This window comes from Mixophyes fleayi, chromosome 1 (assembly GCF_038048845.1).
Source record: "Mixophyes fleayi isolate aMixFle1 chromosome 1, aMixFle1.hap1, whole genome shotgun sequence".
NCBI lineage: Eukaryota > Metazoa > Chordata > Amphibia > Anura > Limnodynastidae > Mixophyes > Mixophyes fleayi.
Window position 1 is genome coordinate 242,372,114 of NC_134402.1, and position 19,955 is coordinate 242,392,068.

Below are 19,955 nucleotides of genomic sequence, written 5' to 3' on the forward strand. Positions count from 1 at the left end.
GAGCCAAACTGGCTTTAAAAGGAGGGGTACAGGCCCAGGAGGGGTGTGCTGTACTTGGGACAATCTATGCATTGAACTTTAGGCTTTTGCTAGACTAGAAATCCTGCTACTGCTATTGGAGATTGGTAAAACCCTGTGAGTCCTGTTACTTGAGAAGAGATTGAAGGTTCAAAAAGGAGGGACATAGAGCACTCCGGTCTACCAAATAATCAATAAATCATAACATTTAACTTTTATTCATATCTCAACTCAAAACTTCAACCAGGACATTAAAATGGTGAAATATAAAAAAAAAAAAAAAAAGATATGTAGTGAAAAATCACATATACACAAGGACATGTGTGAATTAAAAGCTGTTGTACCCTTCAGTTCTAATTATTAATATAAGTACCTGCATTGATATGGCCAAGTTTTTATAGTTGATCCTATAAAGGATTCTGTTATTAAATTGTCTGCAGGACTTAGTATTTCTATATTAAGTATATAAGCACGGCTGTCAGTTATCTCATGGATAAGGAGATAAAATTGCTAGGGAAATTTCATGGGACAAAAAATAAAGTGCAATAGAGGTGTGTACAGGTATGTATTGATTATAAATTACACTTATAGATCACTGCACAGAGAGTAGATTCTCACTAGGATCAAGTGTGCTAATACCACACCCTGAGACCCCAATTGATTTGCATATATTGGTTTATTAATGCATAAATTGTCCCATCATCCCATAACAAATGCAACCCTTAATTATATTGCATTTCTGTTAAACATTGCTGTCCCGTGACTATATACCATATGCTGATTACAGGGTTCAATTCACTCTCCCTATTGTCTTGTAATCTGTTCTGGACAAATGGATTAGAGACCATCAGGGTGAAAATTCTTCCTATACAGACCACCTATCTAGCAATCTAAACACTGGTCTCTAAAGCTGAGTACACACTACAGAATTTTCCACCAACTTTTAATGCCGATCGATTTTACATCCGATCAATGGTCCGATCGCTCGGTCCATGGACTGCATACACACTAGCCTTGTTTTAGACGATAAAGGGAAGAGCGCCCGTCCCGTTAGCGACTTTTTACAGTAATGTAGTCGTGAGCAATGGTTTTAATTTCGTACACACTGAAGCAACATTTGTGGGGCATATAACAATATACCAAAGATATTAACATAAAGGAGCAGAGCTTTCACTATAGTTAACACCGAAAGCCACATAAAAAGAGAAGGCAAGACTGTCTCTTCATTCTTTCCTATAAAATAGGAATTTGTTACCATACATAAAATTTAGAAAAAACATTTAAACTTGTAAAGTGCAATGCAATAATTATTCCCTAATAATAAAATCCCTTTGTATGTAATGGACTGCTCCATTCTCTGCGGGCATCATCGCTGATTGGTCCACAGCAAAAACGAACGCCCATGTCTGAGTGTATAAAATGACAGGAACCTGTCTGGTGCCAAGGAGCGTGAGAAGATGGCGAGTGAGGAGAAGGTGTCAGTGGCGGTTGAGAGTGAGGGGAAGGTGTCAGTGGCGGGTGAGGAGAAGGTATCAGTAGGGGGTTGCAGCTATGGAGACGGAGACAGAATCAGAGATGGTGCTGGAAGGGCCAACATTTTTTGAAAAAGTTAAGGTGGGGGATGGAGATGCTCAAGAAAAGCAAAGAGCAAAGCCAATGAGCCCAAGAGAGGTGGAGATGATGGTAAAAGTACTGGGCCAGTACGACTACGACATTAAAAAAGGTGAGTAGCAAGTGTAGTGTACCTGTTTGAAGGACTTTATTTCATTCTAGTTTCACACAAAGCAATGTCAACGCCTAATTTGTAACATAGATTATTTTTTGTCAGAAAGAAGAATTAACGGTGAGTTTAGATATATATACTGATACCACTAATGTAACACCTGTTATTAAACAAGAAAAAATTGATGTTGAATCCCAAGATATTAAAGAAGTTATACACGAAGGTATTTCAGTGAACATGTATAGACAAATAAATGCTTTGGGCTCACACCTGTACCCTTATAATTAACCAAAATGGCGCCTGTTTTCCAGAATATATGGAGGTTAAGCCCGCTATTATTGCGATTGCACCACAGGGACCACTACATAAAGTAATCTCGAGCAGTGTGCAAGGTGAGCAAATGAGAGTATAATCTGCATTAAATGAAAATTGTCCCAGGTAGGCAACCCACTCTCCCGTGTAATTCCACCAACGCGTTTCGACTATCAACTGCAGTCTTTTTCAAGGTCCTTGAAAAAGACTTTCATCTGCATAAGATTTTCATCTTATGCAGAGGAATCAAAGTATTTTGGACGTTTTTGTTTCCGATGTAATATGCGCTCCATGTTTCTGCTATCCGTGATTACAAGTGGTGCTGACACACTGGGGTGGCTCGGAAATGTTTGGGAGTTCAACACAAGCACCTGCTATATGAACATAGAGCGACTGTACTCTGTAAGTGTTATTCTTTGTGGGACAAGGTCTGGGTATAAGAAATCACCTATGAACTGTTGGTATTCCGAGGTGTTTGTATAACACGGGTGAAGGAATCCCTTCAACTGTGTATTAAAATGGACTCAAAAATGATAGCATGTTGAAGAGTTTACATATAATTGTTAATGAGTATATATTTCATATTATGGATCCAATTAGACCTCATCCATGATATCATATATAGGGAGAAGAGAAGAAAAAAACATCTCAACTCATATGTTGAATTTCAGATGCAAAAGAGAATCATTAATCTGATGGCTGTTTATCATATTAACCCTTGACATGTTACAAGGTCAGAGTTCTTCTACTCAAAAATATGTTGGTCATAAAAAGCATGCGTAACTATTGCCTTCGTTCAAACCTGAGGGGTATAACGAATTCATTAGAAATATCCATTTGCTTTTCTTTTGGAAAAGCACTTTGTCTCCATCTCCACCTCGGATTACCATTCTGACACGTTCAATACCGAAGGCTTTCAGACTTTGGGGATCTCCTTTATGGGCTCTCAGGTAATGTTTTGCAACGGGTGACCATATTCTAAATCCTTAACTTTTTGTGCATTTCTAATACATCCCACATGTTCCAACACATGTTGCTTCAAAGTTATCCCCATTTTACCAATGTAAATCTTCCCACACGGACAAGTAAGGGAATAAACTACCCCTTTGGTATCAAAATTGATGTATTCATCAATACGATGTTTACTACAATATCTGTCAGTTATCTCCTGTGTTTTGTACATGTATGAACAGGCTTTGCATTTCTCACATGGGTAAGAGCCCTTAGTTCTTTCTTCAGCCTTTTTTTTTTTAACAAAGTGGCTCCTCACAAGTCTATCCCTCAGATTTCTAGTCCTTTACCAGCTGATATTCACTCTATCACCCAGATTGGTGGTATCGGAAAGGAGTATAGACCAATTCTTCTTCAGGATAGCTTGACATTCCTTCCAATGTTCACAAAAATCTCCAATGAACCTTACTTTCACATCACTAGTTTTTCTACTACTTGTATATATTAGTTCATTGCGATCTTTCAACTCCACCTTGCTCCGGGCCTTTTTTATTAGTCTCTTGCTATATCCCCGTTCTTGTAGTCTTATATCCAGCTTATGTGCTCGGACTGCATAATCCTGTGGATCTGAACAATTTCTCTTAGTTCTGAGAAATTCACCTTTTGGATTGTTTTTCACCACTGGAGTGAAATGGAAGCTATCCTTATGAAGGTCTTTTTCCTGAAAAGATCCGTCTCCAAAAAAACCTCCCTGACCTTTTTTAATTGTAATGTCAAGAAAGTCAATACATTTCAGACTCATAGTATATGTCAGTTTAAAGTTATTCTCATTAGTGTTCAGAACCGCAATGAATTGTTTAAAACATTCTTCATCCCCTTTCCACAGAATGAAAATATCATAGATGTATCTGGCCCAAGTGAGGACCTGGTAAGTATACATGCGAAGATTATTACAGAAGACTGTTTCTCGTTCCCATTTTACAAAGTATATATTAGCAAAAGTAAGAGCACAAGCTGCCCCCTTAACTGTGCCCCTGACCTGGAGGTACAATTTGTCTGCAAACACAATGAAATTCTTCTTCAGAATGAAGTCAAGTAGTTGCATTAAGAAGCAGGTTACCATTGACTCGCCCTCTGTCTGTAAAGAATATACAACTGATTTGATTTCTATTTTGGTCCTATACGGGTATAGAGGGACTTCTTGTCACAAGTCACCATCCACACATTTGTTTTCCAAGCAGACCTCAGTAGAGGGTAGAGAGATTACATGCTTTCGGAGATGAGTATCAATAAAGATGCTTGCCTGTTCTGTAAGGCTGCCCTTACCGGAGACGATCAGTCGTCCAGGAGGTGTATCTTATTTTTATGCACCTTTGGTAATAAATGGTGGGGACCTTTGGGTTCTCTATAGTTAGAAAATCCAACTCAGGCTTGGTGATAATTCCTGAATCAAAAGCTGTTTTGATCAGTGGTAATCGGTATCCCGATGGTCGGGATAACGACACAAAGTATAACTACAAAAAAAACACAAACACATTAATAACGATATATTTAAAAACCACCCTTACCTTTACAGCGCAACGGAGATTACCGAAAGTAGTGGTATGCGACCGCTGCTATATCAAAATGAGGCGCCACCATTCTACTGGATGGTGGCGCCTCATTTTGATGTCACTGAAGACGCCGACATTTATTTAAAAAGATATGTTAAGCTTAGTGGTTAGGGTACGTCGATAACGTACGTGACGTCAAAATCACCATCCAGCATCTTCGGATTGAATAGTGGTCGCATACCACTACTTTCGGTAATCTCCCCCTTTGCTGTAGAGGTGAGGGTACATTTGAATTATTTCGTTATTAACCTGTCCGTATTTTTTTTGTAGATATACTGGGTGTCGGTATCCACAGCATCGGATTACCGCACCCCACCCGTTTTGATAATATGCTGGTACTGTGCTCTAAACCCCTCCATCGGATTAAAAAAAAAAGAGGGGTTTATAGCACATATGATCCCTAAGTTGCCTATACATCTCTCTTTCATACATCTGAACTGGCCACAGAACTACATTTCTGCCCTTGTCAGAGGGTATAATTACTATATCGTGCCATTTCTCAATCTCCTTAAGGATCTTTCTTTCTTCAATTGTCAAATTATCACTCCTCATCCAGACTATTTCTTTCTTCTTAGGATATCCAAATCATTGGAGACCATCTCCTTAAAAACTTGTATCTGAGTACAGATACTGGCAGCAAGGGAAAAAATTGGACCTACTCTTGCATATGAATCTCGATGAACCGTATCAGTATCTCCCCAGATTACCTTGTTCAGAAAGGAGTTCTTGTAATGTCTCTACGGCATCCCTATATTCCAAATTGTCCTAACAGATTATAGTATTTGATGCATCTACAGATCTTTGTCAAAATGTTTGATTAGACTAAGCTTCCTAGTGAAGAGATGAAGATCTTTCTCCTACCCAAATCTGTCAAAACATCTCTTGGGGGAGGAAGATAGCCCCCGAATAAGGAGTTTAATGTGGACATCCGTAAGAATTCTGTTGAATAATTTGTAATGACTTATCAGTTCTTACTTCCTCCTCCCTAGATGTTTGGTCTGATCCCGACTGGGTTTCCATCACCATTGTTCTCTGTCACGCAGATTTCTTGCCCCCCCCCCCTTCCTGATGCGTTTTGACTCTTTCCTCCTCCTGATCCCAGTGAGCCTGAGGGGTCCCCTAAAAAATCTTCGTTCCTACCTCTATTAAAAGTTCTACCTTTTGGTGGTAGATAGCTTATATCTTCTCTTTCATTATCTGTTGACTCAATTTCAGATGATTTATAGCTACCCAATGGATCTTTTCTGCCCCCCACCTGCGTCAATCTCTTATTTCACCATCTAAAGATATTGCCTTCACTGTAATCTTGCATCTCTCTCACAAATTTTGGTAACCTTTTTTCTTCATTATTTTCCTCTCAAAAGCCTCCAGCTCTTTTTTTTTTTTTTTAATATGAGTTTAAAAAGGCTTCATTATTCTCAAACTTTGTGAGCCCGAGACTGAGTTGTTCAATCGCCTTCGTATAGGTATTATACATAATTGTGTCATGCTTCAAAACGATCTGAGTTCCCTAGAACATCTAAGGAGGGCATTATACTTTCCTTTTTGAGTTCTTACGTAATTAATTCATAGGAGGAATATAGACGTGGGCGTAACCCCAGTTGTGTAATCGGGTTCTTAATCTAATTCTGGGTGGTTGACACATCCCACCACATTTTACTTTGTTTGCGTAATAATACCTTCAATTTAATTAAATCCCCATTCCACCTCCATTGGAGAAGACCAAGCTTATATTCTCATTTCATCTCTCCTAATGTTTATGAAGATCAGCACTTAAACTGAAGTTTGCCATCATGAGGTGATCTAAGAATCCTCCTATCCCTAAATGGATAAACGTATAAAAAATAGGCCAACTTATAAATCCCTGTTGACAAAAATATGAAAAAGTCTACGTATGCCAGGTGATCTATATAAAATAACTATAAATCCTGTATTCTCAATGGTGACCTGGCAAGTATAGATTCACTACTGAATTGTATTCCTGTGCTGAAATCAAGAGTCTGTTACTTGGCAAGCCTCTTAGAGCAGGGAGGCCATACACTTGACTCCTACCACACTGATAGAGGGGAGAATATCAAACAGAGTGGCCAAGACCAAGGGATGAGAAAATCAAGGTGACTGCATTCATAATGAGGTAAGGGACAGTGGAGAGATAAACCTTCCTGGCATATGTAATTATTGTATTTTCTAGTGTTTGTGGCTCTGCACGATAAAAGTACTGAAAAGTATTTTCTATCTGTCTTTGCCCGAGTGACTGAGAACCCCCTAAAAGGTAGCGGTTATGATCATGTTGCACATAAAGTACCCGTTTGGGGCCAGCCTGCATTGAATGCTTACAAGTAGACAAAACCCAGTAGATTCACATATATGTTCTACATTATCTTTAGCTATTGTTTACATTAATTGAATAGCTCAAGTATACAGGGCCTCAAGATATGCATATAATAAATAATAATAATTATAACAAATGACCAAACCACTGCCTGTTTGGGCTTTATTTCCCAAACCAGCTTTGTGTTTTGGTGTTGGTCCATTACAGCATATTTTATAATACACACCTCAAAATACCATATTTAGCAAGATGACTATCTAAAAATATTACCTATACCCAAAAAATTGCTATAATTCAGTTGTCCTTGGGTCCCCCACCACCACCCACTCTTATGTTACATATTAAACAGGGCATGCATATTATAATAAACCAGACACTTCAGCCAACAAGTAACATTCTTAAGACTGAAGGGCTTAAATTGTTTGGGCCTCAATAAAATTAAAATAATTTCCAACGTGCCAACAGCAGCACCACCATGACAAATCCATAAAAAATTGATATGGTTATGTGTTGTCTGACCCTAATTTAGCAACAGGAAAAAAAATTGGACCATGGATTAAGGCTCAGGTTCTTTCCTCAATTGTCATTCTGTCAAGATCATCACCCAATATAAGCCCATCACCACTGGAACCAATCAATATTAGCACAGGGAGATGGCAATGGATGCAAATGATACAGAGTTGCAATGCCCAGCCGTCTGCAAAATAGTTTCTAGAACACTTTTTAGACAATACTGAATGGTTTCCAGACAAGAAAATAGAGACTAGAATATACATTAAAAATCAGTGGTTAGCAATAGCTACTTGCATTTTAATAGATGTCGTCTTACAGACTGAAAACAAAATAATCTGTTCTCACAATTATCATGGAGAAAAAGGAATTGCTCAAATAATATTAGGATATTAGGACTAAGTTGAATTTGAGTATCTCAGAAACGGATGATCTTGTGCATGAAAATGCCAGAACAGTCTCTACAGTTTAGAAAGTATGGTACGCAAAACAAATAACGGCAGTTCTGTGGGACAAAAATGTCTTGTTGATGAGATGTCATAAGAGAATGGCCAGATTGGTTCAAGCATACAGGAAAGCAGCAATAACTGATATAACTATACATTACAACAGTGATATGCAATAGAGCATCTCTGAAAGCACAGCACGTAGATCCTTGAAGTAGATGTACTTCAGCAGCAGAAGATCACACCAAGTTCCACTCCTGTCAGGAAACGGAGGCTACAATGAGCATAGCCTCCATAAAATTGGACAGTTGAAGATTTTGAAAAGTCACCTGGTCTGATGAATCTGAATTTTTACTTTGACATTCAGATGGTAGTGTCAAAATTTTGCATAAGCAACATTTGCGTGCTGGTGGTGGTGTAATAGTGTGGGGGGGATGCTAATTAGAAGCAGCTAGATAGTGCTGGCAACTGTCTTTATCAGTGTGTATTTGGATCATCCCTTAGGCTCCCATAAGTGATACAACTAATGACAGGCGTATCTGTGTTTCCTTCCAGTTTGCCTCAGTGCAATGTATGCCACCAGTTATTTAATAAAGCTGTAGAATTGAAGACAAAATTCTTCACCTATAGCAGAACCCATAGAGCTATATATGCTCACCAGTACTCAGTTGCCCCCAAGTCTTTGTGCAATAGTATAGGTTTATATTTATAAACTAGTACATACAAAGGATATAATGAATACTAGTATCTTGAATCAACACAGACTGAATACCAGATGGCAAATTAATGGTATCTGAATATAAAAGGCAGAATAGTCAGGTACAATCCAAAACAGTAGCATGCGGCCTACAGAATACTAGGGATCATAACCATGGTCCAGTCAGGCGACTGACAGGGATAATCAATAAACAGACTAAGGTCAGTGCAGGCAGCAGACAAATATGATCAACTAGCAGAATAGCCTGCGTTGCCCGGGATTTAATGAATGTTTATTTACAAAAATCAATCTAAATATTAAACATACATGTAAATATCATGTTAAAATTGGACCAGTAGAAGGTGAAAAGTGAAAATGTCAAACTGTATTTGAACTGTATATGATGGAACAAACCGATAAACAATTACTTCAAAACAGCTTGATAAACTATATTTCTTGTTTCTTCATTTGGGGCAAACACATACAAATTTCTTGGTGATCCAACTCTTGAGCACACAACGTAAAACTGTCCATGAGAAAAGCAAGGTGATTCCAAGTTGACTCCAGCTACATGTAAAGATTGTTCTTGGGCCTTATTGATAGACATGGCAAAAGCTAAACGAATTGGAAATTGTAGACGCTTAAATTGAAATGGCATATCAGATGGAATGAGAGGTATGCGTCGAATGAAAGCATTGTGACCTTTTGCACAGCCTGTCAAAATAGTTGCTTCAATGACATGAGAATGGAGCTTTTGGACTACTAACCTTGTACCGTTACAAAGTCTTGGAGGATTTAAATTTCTGAGAAGCATAATGGGTGATCCAATCTTCAGTACCAGGTTATGCAGTGGCATTCCGGGAGGTTCTAAAGAGTTTAAAAATTCAGTAGGATAGTGCACAGCCTCATTTTCTTCAACAACGGTATCTATTGATTTGTATAATATGGCTTCTCTAGGCAACTTTTCTTGAATCTTTAAGTTGATGTTGTTTACACAATTATTTTTTGGTGCAAGAATCGCACGTTCGCAAAGCCACTTATGCTCTGTAAAATGTTGTTGAATATTTGGAAATACTTTTGCCTTGAGTTCTTCAACAGACACAACTGTGTTACAAAGTGTTTCTCTGAGTTTGAAGAGACCAGTTACTGGATGAAGCGGCATTAAACCATTCCCAATATTTAACAAATGATCAGCAAACTGACCGTCCATTGTGTTGCCATGCAAAGAAACTCTCATATTTGTGGTTAGTGGCAAAGTGAGAACATGCCTCCAAAGATGTGATGATTTAAGGCATGCATTAACTTCATCCGCCATTGTTCCTTTTGGAATGACCGGCAATGTTTGTCGAAAATCTCCAGACAATACAACAGTGACTCCACCCATTAGTAAATCATTGCCTCTTAAAAATTGAAGTGTTTGATTGAGGGCCTGTAAAGCATTTTTGTGTGACATGGTGCATTCATCCCATACAATGACCTGACATTCCTGCAGAATCTGAGCTTTTTCTATTCGTTTAGTGATATTGCAGACGGGAGTTTCACTTCGGGCCAGATTAAGCGGTAACTTGAAAGCTGAATGTGCTGTTCTTCCACCAGGGAGCAAAGTGCAGCAATTCCAGAAGAGGCCACAGCAATAGCTATCTTGGAATGTACTCGAATTTTAGCAAGTAACAACTTGATGAGAAACATCTTACCTGTTCCTCCAGGTGCATCCAGAAAAAATATATTTCCCCTTTTTTTTGGAACTTCTTCCAAGATGGTAGTATAAGCAGCTCCTTGATCATCCGTCAGAAGCGGTTCATTCTGTGATATGTAACTTCTCAGTTCTTCAGTGTTGTATGATGTCTCTCTAATCATCTCTGTAGTGATTGTATTAGATATTTTGTTGGGAGGAGAAAGGCCGATGTCCTGGATTGTTTTGCCTATCATTTTTCCTTGTCTTCAATAAGGATGAGAGTTTGATTGAATATTGCAGGGGTAAATTCAACATTGGCACCAGAATTCATCATTTGAGCTTAGAGACGTATGTCTTCAGAAAGACTCTCTTTGTGTGTATTCCATAGTTTCATGGGATCTGCAACTCCACAATTAACGATGATGATTGCAAATAGAATCCTCAGGTTTTTTGGTGATTTAGTCTCAGCAGCCTCCAACATAGTTATATCCCAATGTGCATCATCTTCCAACAAACCTCTCCTTAGGCAGGCCTCACGAAAAGTGTGACAAACTTCCCCATCAACAGTCCTAAGGTCTTCGAAGGAAGTAGGACCTGTAACGGTGAAAAGCAAATTTCGGAGATAGAAGCATTCAAAATTTGTAGGATGTACCGTGTAAACACGGCCAAGGGCTTCTGTTGCTCTGATACCAGGATGACCATCTACATTGACCCCCTGTTTTCTGCGTATAAAAACCTTTTGAGATGCATTACACGTGTAATATTTAGGCAGCTCACAGTACAGCAGGGTTCTTGCAAAGTCATCATTTTGACACAGTTCGAAGAAAGAAGTTAATGTTGTTTTTGGTGGATGCAGAATCCTCTGTTGTACATTTTCTTCAGTGAAATAAACACGCTGGCCATTTTCCAGGTGTACATTGAGGTGAAGAACTGAAGGGAACCTATCATGAATTGGAAAACTAAAAATTCTCCAAACTGCTTCATTGCTACTAATGTACCTGCCCATTTGGTAGTTTTCTATCTCGTTGATAACAGATCCGTCTTGTTGAAAAGAAAAAACTGCTTGATCGCTGCCCTTATTGACATATTTGCAGATGTATTTGATGGACTTCACAGAGCTGCAGTATTCAACATTAATGTGGGCCTGAAATAATCTTGACAGTAAAGGACAGTAAGGGACAACCCACTTGTTATCGATTTCAACTTCTCTGTAGGAATTTCCAATTTTTACCTTGATATTTGTAACTCTTCCACCATCTTCAGGACTTCTCCTTCTGTATAGGGGATAGCCATCTATTCCAGTCAGAGTTTCCTTAATAAGATTACTTGGGTAATTCTTTGCACACTTGCCTTCTTTCATGCATGGAGAAGTAGGATTTATAGTTCCGCAAGGTCCATGTATCATATTTTTCACGATGACTTCAAATAGGACGGGATCTTCTTGAGGATCTGGAATTTCAGCTGATATAATCGTATCAACGTCACTCGATACAATCTTGTTTTTGAGCCACACCAAAACATGTGCATGAGGCAAACCGCTCTTCTGCCACTCAATAGTGTACATCCAACATCGGACTTGACCGAAGATGTTTAATTTTGTAATGAAGTTCAGGAACTGTATGAGCTTCTGGCGAAACACTCTTGCGGTCAAATCATGCCGATCAAATTGTTTCTGGCCTTCCATCAATTCTGCTTGAATTTCATGCCAACTGGGATTGCAAGTAAAAGTTATAAAGAGGTCAGGTCTCCCATAATTACTAACATACGTCATAGCATCTTGTGTATATTCGTGCATGTGACGTGGACTTCCAGTGAAAGTTGAGGGCAAAATAACCAATTGACCTACTTCTGTAGAGTAAGCATCGTTGTTCATAGCATCTCGGAGATGGATGTACTTATCTGCACGGAGCTTCTTCTGGTTGAGTTTGACATACAAAAGTCGTTCACTATCTATTTTGGCGAACATGTCTACAACAAATTGAAGGAAAAGTCGGCGGCATCGTACAATAAGGTTGAAATCATTTTCTCGCACCATCAACCTACAAGAATAAAAATTCATAGCAGATACTTTTTTAGCTGAAGGTGCTCCTGTTGTTGGATCAACTTGCTTGATTTCAAAATGGTATCCATCTTCTCCCTGCCAAAAAATAAGCGGATATTGCAAGGCATCATATGATCTATGTGTTTCACATACACGTTGAAGGCGATTGTCTTTTTTCTGCAAAAGAATGTCCCTCTGATTAAATTCATTCCCTGCAATAACAACTGCCACTTCATTTATAACTGGGGTATTTAAACGTCGCTCGTGCTCTCCAGCGGGTGTCCTGTCAGCTCGAATAACTAACCTGTAATCTTCTGTCGGCATATGATCCAGTGCAATTTTGAAGCTTTGTACATAATTGTTATATGTATCAAACAATGACTGTAACTGTAAGATAATATCCGCACGTGTTCCCGGAATAGTGGTGCAACGATGCTGTGCCTGTTCCCGTTCATCTCCCATAAAATATATTTGAAGGAACTGGTGCTCTTCATTTTCAAGGGGTAACATGGCTCCAATTCTATGATAAACTTGCCCTTGAACTTTAAATGTCGGCATAAATCCCCGTTCAGCAACAATGCTCGTTGAGCCAAATTAAGTCATTTGAAAAGCAGAGTTGTACTGTCTGATGTTCTGAAGAAAATGTTTTGATGCATCCGTTTCATTGGCCATAAGTGACTTTAGTGGTTCTGGAGGTGTTTGAAGTACAGGCAACCTTACTTTTCCATTACAGCAACACATTCCTTTACTTTCGCCACTCCACTTCAGAGCACCACAATGAGGGCAGGCATGTTCCATCCTTCCAATGACAAAGCTTTCTGAAATAGCCGCTGCACTTACTGGATTGTAAACAAAAGCTGCACCTTGTAATTCTAAACTGGTAGATCTCATAGCAACTTGTCTTGTTCTTTCAGCTTCTAGCCTTGCATTTCTTTCTTGCTCAGATTGTTCATCTCTGGCAACAGCATGAGCTGTACGATTACGTTCTCGCCTTGCATTTCTCTGATGCTCAGATTCTGCAGCACTGGCAACAGCATGAGCTGTGCGATCAGCTTCCAGCCTAGCAGATCTTTCTTCTGGAGATTCCTCAGCTCTGGCAACAGCATGAGATGTGCGATTACGTTCCCGCCTTGTATTTCTCGCTTGCTCAGATTCTGCAGCACTGGCAACAGCATGAGCTGTGTGATCCACTTTCAGCCTAGCAAATCGTTCTTCCGGAGATTCCTTAGCTCTGGCAACAGCATGAGCTGTGCGATCACGTTCAAGTCTTCTAAATCTTTGTTCTTGAGATTCCACTGTCCGAGAAGATTGTTTATTTGCCACTAACATTTTATTCCTTGTGGAATTGTTTTTATTTCCACCATATCTAGCTCTTTTCTTTCGTGGCATTTTATTATTTCAAGTTCATGCGTACCAGGAAAGAACAATAAAATATTAAGGAAGATAATATGTACACAACTGCTAACACATTTGTAAAAGAAAAGAAAAATACATAGGAAGACAGAAGGACAGCAGTGTCCAGGCCTCAGCTAGAGCCACTGTTGCCATGGTGACGTGGCATCAACTTCCTGTATGCCATGAGGTTAGATAGTTATATGTGTAATGTGCAGTGATGAGCAGCAGGGGCCTCAGCTTTTGTTGGGGCTGCTGTTGTCATGGTGACGCTGTCACAGCCGCTTCCTCTTATTTTTCCGCCGTGACCCGAATTACCCGAGATCCTCCGCAGTGTTGAAAACTGTGGATTTGTATAGAAAGATAGAAGGACAGCAGAATATAGGCCTTACCTTGTTTTTGGGGCCACTGTTGCCTGGGATTTTAAGAATGAACCTGTAGAGATTTAAGTAATATGCCCCCACAATATTTGTTGTCAGATTAAAAGTCATATGTGTACCAGGTTTGGTGTAAATTGTTCCAGACATTCCAGTTATGGTCGTTTTCGATGATTTTTAGGTGTTACCCCCCTTGCCACCCCCACCCCGTAATGAATTTCAATTTTAAATTTTTTTAGTTGCCTTCGTCATGTTTTAATACACTCGTATGCAAAATTTCATGATCTTCGCTTGAAAAATGTGGATTTGTATAGAAAGACAGACAGAAGGACAAATTTTCTCTTTTATATATTAGACTAGCAGAATACCCGGCGTTGCCCGGGATTTAAAGAATTTTAAGACACAACTGTGTTACAAAGTGTTTCTCTGAGTTTGAAGAGACCAGTTACTGGATGAAGCGGCATTAAACCATTCCCAATATTTAAGAAATGATCAGCAAACTGACCGTCCATTGTGTTGCCATGCAGAGAAACTCTCATATTTGTGGTTAGTCGCAAAGTGCGAACATGCCTGAAAAGATGTGATGATTTAAGGCATGCATTAATTTCATCCGCCATTGTTCCTTTTGGAATGTCCGGCAATGTTTGTCGAAAATCTCCAGACAATACAACAGTGACTCCACCCATTAGTAAATCATTGCCTCTTAAAAATTGAAGTGTTTGATTGAGGGCCTGTAAAGCATTTTTGTGTGACATGGTGCATTCATCCCATACAATGACCTGACATTGCTGCAGAATCTGAGCTTTTTCTATTCGTTTAGTGATATTGCAGAAGGGAGTTTCACTTCGGGCCAGATTAAGCGGTAACTTGAAAGCTGAATGTGCTGTTCTTCCACCAAGGAGCAAAGTTGCAGCAATTCCAGAAGAGGCCACAGCAATAGCTATCTTGGAATGTACTCGAATTTTAGCAAGTAACAACTTGATGAGAAACGTCTTACCTGTTCCTCCGGGTGCATCCAGAAAAAATATATTTCCCCTTTTTTTTGGAACTTCTTCCAAGACATTGTTCCAGACATTCTAGAGTTATGGTCATTTTAGATGATTTTTAGTTGTTACCCCCCTCACCCTTAGGAGTGCTAGGGGTGTCTTGCCCCCACAATATTTGTTTTCAGACTGTAAGTCATATGTGTACCAGGTTTGGTGTAAATTGTTCCAGACATTCCAGAGTTATGGTCGTTTTCGATGATTTTTAGGTGTTACCCCCCTCGCCACCCCCACCCCGTAATGAATTTCAATTTTACATTTTTTTAGTTGCCTCCGTCATGTTTTAATACACTCGTATGCAAAATTTCATGATCTTCGCTTGAAAAATGTGGATTTGTATAGAAAGACAGACAGGACAAATTTTCTCATATATTAGATAAACAAGCAGGATCAAAAATGCAACACACAATAAGATAGATAAGGAGCACACTACCTAAGCAAGCTAACACTCTCATAGCAGTAAATGAGAGTGTGCTACTGAAAACCTTATGAAGCCCAACCCTCTCTGTGCTGATAAGTAATGCTAAACACCTGAGTGTCATGAAAATGAAGTGATGTCATGGCAACCAGTAAACAGTGTAGATAGGCTGTGTTATTCCAGTACATCTCAAATCGCCCACTGTTTCAATCCCAACCTCTGTTCATAATCCTGACACTCAGTCGCAATTACGCAAACAATCTCTTACTGTACTCTGCATTTGCCTTTCCCACCAAAGCATGATGTGTAAGTAAAAAAAAATTCAACCAAATTTGTATATGATTGCAGGTTTATGTTTTCTGTGGGCATGTACAGTAGAAATTTGCATATTTTAGGCTCAATAAACGGACGTATGTCCAACTTAGCAGAAGCCCCAGAGGGGTGAAGCTAAAGAGGCTCAAAAAAGTCTGTGGGGGGGGGAACAAACCAAGGAGGACAGAGGTACAAAGTGGGTAGTAAAGAAAAAAGGGGGACAAATGGAGGTACACAAGAAAGGGTAGCAAACAAAGTGTGAAATAAAAGAGGCTCAAAAGGGGGAAAACAGGCTACAGGGTGTGGATAGAGGCTCAAAACATAGAGATAAATAAAAAAGGGAAAACTAAACAGACACACAACAGCAAAAATGCACAAATGTGGTTAAAACTGAAGCTCAATATTGAGTAAGCAGAGGTACAAAGAGGGACCTTTTTTGTTTTAAGGCAAAGGAGGATGCAACACTGTATCACAAATACGTTGAAAAACCAGGACCCTGGTGGGTCCCTTGATGTCCACAGCATGCATTGCCAACAGCATGTTGCTGGCTAGCCTGAAAAAATCCCAGGTTGGCAAAAGAGAGTAAAGTGTGACAGACATTGCTGGATTCTCCTAGCCTTTTTTCAAAAAGGAAATGTGTTGCCCTCCACCTCCCCTGTTGGATAAAAAATCAATGCTGGATTTCAGGTTTTTATACCAGAATGGAGGTGGTGTGTAGGGCAATCCCTAAACTTCAGGACTCCCCTGATGGTGTTGTACCGTGCATAATGATAGCCACATGCCAAGTACTCAACAGTTAGCATATATGGCAGTCATTGTGCACTATGACTCCATCAAAGATATTCTGTGGATAGCAAGTTGCACTTCTTAACTCCCCTTTCTGAAATGAACCTAATTGGGACCTTCATATGACATCACATTTTTTTCAGATTATAAATGACAACCCTTACTATTGCTTGGGTGCAAATTATAGTAAAATCGCTTACCACCATCTATTCCCAGAACAATTGTTAATTGTGGTGCACCACAGGTCTAAGTTCCAGAAAAATAATGAATCTAAATACTAGATTTTAAAAGTGGCAAAATCCAGGATGGTCCTGAGAAAATTGTGGTACATTGGACATGTAATCAAACTCTACTACAAAGCAACATTGTTTGAACATCTCATCACAATATGTGGACCATTTTCAGGTCATAAAGTGGATTTGCTGCATTCCATTGTTAAAGCATTAAATCAAAGAAGTAATGTAATCATTTTATTAGTAAGAAAACATTTAAAATTGACAGGCTAAACATGTACAAGCCTAACTTTGTAACAGCCAAACTGATTGGTCATTTTTAAACAAGTTAAATGCATGGAGACAGTAACACTAAACAGCAGCCATGATTTCCACATTACTTTGCACTAATGCACGGCATGTTTAAGACATTTCTGCAAAAAGGCACTTCCTATAGAACTATTTTGGAATGTAGTTTAAAATCATGATATATTGTGCCATAAGAGTCCTAAAGAACAAGGACAGAAAAACTTTGGAGATATAAAACAACTGGACTGCCAAAGATCCAAAGCTTTATATGAGCTGTTAACTCAGCAACATAAACTGTGCCAAAAGTTAAGTATCCTTGTCATACAGGCTGTGTGTTGTGAATGTAAATCAATACAATCAAAGCACAAATTACAATAAATCTACATGAAATATAAAACAGACGACATTTCAGTATGTAACCCTATCAGTTATATTTACACAGTACCAAACATCCATACTGTAGTTGCGTTTTCCAGTTTGATAAGAATTCAAGTGTCTGCAATATGTTAAAAAAACAAAACAAATGAATTACATGGAACAAAGAGTGCAAAATGTCTGTATGTTCCTACCGAAAATATAGGTTTCAATATCTTATCACACAAGCAGGTGCCAGAAACAGTAGATAATCTACTTTCCTTTATATACTTTAAAATGAACTGAACATTGTTAACCAGTACATCTTTTGTGCAGCAGTTCACAGTTCAGTATCCCTGTATTTAGACGGCTGTGCATAAAATCCACGCTTTGACTGGTCAGCCAACTGGCGTCGATATTCTGCATCCTCTTCATCACTTCCATAACTTCCTCCCTTATCCAAGTAGGACCAGGATGGAGGTTTCTGAGGCTCTGGAGGTCGAGAACTGGCGAAAAATAAAAATACAACAAGGTAAAATATCCAACAATATTTCTGCATGTATTTAAGGCAAAAATGAACTACCAATAACCTCATAGTCCCTTTTCGGTCTTATTCACATAAGATTTGTGAAGTAGAGTTTAACTGCAGTGCATTTTCCACTGACAATCCGCTTGTGCGCCACTCAACAACTGCATCTGCCATCATTTATCCATACAACAAATGCCCCATACTATTCAAATCTGATGCTAGCTAATAATTAGACACTCTTAAAAATCTGCACACAGTATGTTTTACTGTGCTGACTGTAGACATTGCAACAATCTTTGGGATTATTGATCTCTAGGACAGTGCACCTCCCTTGTTCACATTGTATTAATGTGGCAGGTATGCATCATGTAGTGATCCCGGTTGTCTCCTGTTTAAATCCACAGGGTGTCAATGATGGAGGTGCATGCTGTAAGCTTTGTAAAACAGTATGAACAATGTACTGTAGCAACAATGTGCGAGCAAGCCCTACATACATAACAAGCATTAATAATAGAGTATTTTAGAATAAATTCAGTCTTTGATTCTTTCCTGTGGTTGGTTGGAAGTTGTGAAGTTTTATTTCCCTTTGTGATGATTCAGAGACTAAGAAAAATTATTTAAAAAAAAGTATTTTTTTAGTATCTCCACTTTTAAATCGATAAGAAAAGGATAAATTGATTACTGTGATTATATTTAGTTTTATTTTCAAGCAATTTACAGTGAAAAAAGAAAAAGCAACTCAAACTAAAGAACGTATTTGGTTAAAAGTGGGACTATCAAGACAAAATATAAATCTGTAAGCTATACCTGCAGTGGCCTCAAACATGTAACATCAAGCGTTCTGCCCCTTTAATAGAATTAACAATAATTAAAGAGACATCCATTGTCTTTTTTCTTATGATCACCTCCCTATAAGCACAATCATCATAATAAGGAAACAGACAGACACGTATTATTAGCTGTCCTTTGCTCACAAGAAGGAGAGGGCTGGTAGTCGGAGGAAATAAAAAAAAAAGAGGATTTTTATACTGCCATTAAATCCATTTCTCCCAATTCATCTAGGAGATACTGCTACCTTGGGGTTCAATTAAGGACACACGAGCTGGGCACTTAATAATTAACTTCTGAATATGGAAGCTCCTCAGTTCATACATTGCAAAGCCCCAAAGGATGGGTTAAATCAAGGAACACTTCACCAAACAAGCAACAGAAATCAACACTGAGCTTAAAGGGTGGGACCGCAGTGTCTCCCAGATGGATTTGGAGAAATGTATAAAAATCCTCTTACAAAAATCCTCTCTTCTCCCTCATCCTATCTGGGGGACACTGCTACCTTGGTGACTTACAAAACTGTCCCTAGGGGAGGGAACTCTCAGACACAGCTAAATACAAAACTTCCACCCAAAGCTAGCCTCTCTGACAACAATAACATTTTGTAAGAGAACGGGGTGGCTGCCCAACGTAAATGCTCGCCCGAAGCCCCATGATACGCCGCCCAGGAAGCACTCACTGATCGAATAGAGTGAGCAGAAACATTATCTGGAACCGGTTGTCCGGAACCAGAATAAGCCTGCTGAATATTGATCCATCATGCTATAGTCTGTTTTGACAGAGTCACACCATGCACTCTAAGGGAACATAGCCTAGTCCCACTGTCCAGTCCATCCTGGAGAAAGAAAAGAACATGTGAAAGTCCAAAGAAAGTAGTGTCAAACCCCCTGTGCTCGCACAAAACCAAATAAGTCTACCCACACCCTATAATAGTTTCTTACAGAAACTGGCTTTCTAGTCTTCCAATGTGTCTGAGTACACACACTGAAAGTTTCTGCCTCTGATGGGGTCCCTCACAGAATATAGTGGAGAATACCCAGAAAAGATTGTCCACATCTATTTTGTGTGAGACTT

At 39.1% G+C, this 19,955-nt stretch overlaps 1 protein-coding gene across 4 annotated transcripts in view; it reads right to left on the bottom strand.

The window, feature by feature from the left end:
• Positions 1-17,103: 17,103 nt before the first annotated feature.
• The window catches only part of TJP2 (tight junction protein 2), a 114,493-nt gene continuing 111,641 nt past the window's right edge, over positions 17,104-19,955 (bottom strand). For all 4 annotated transcript variants that reach the window (XM_075208657.1, XM_075208640.1, XM_075208649.1 and 1 more), the window contains one exon: positions 17,104-18,027. In XM_075208657.1, the coding sequence (XP_075064758.1) occupies positions 17,862-18,027 (166 nt within the window). In that variant the 3' untranslated portion in view covers positions 17,104-17,861. The remainder of the gene's footprint in view (positions 18,028-19,955) is intronic.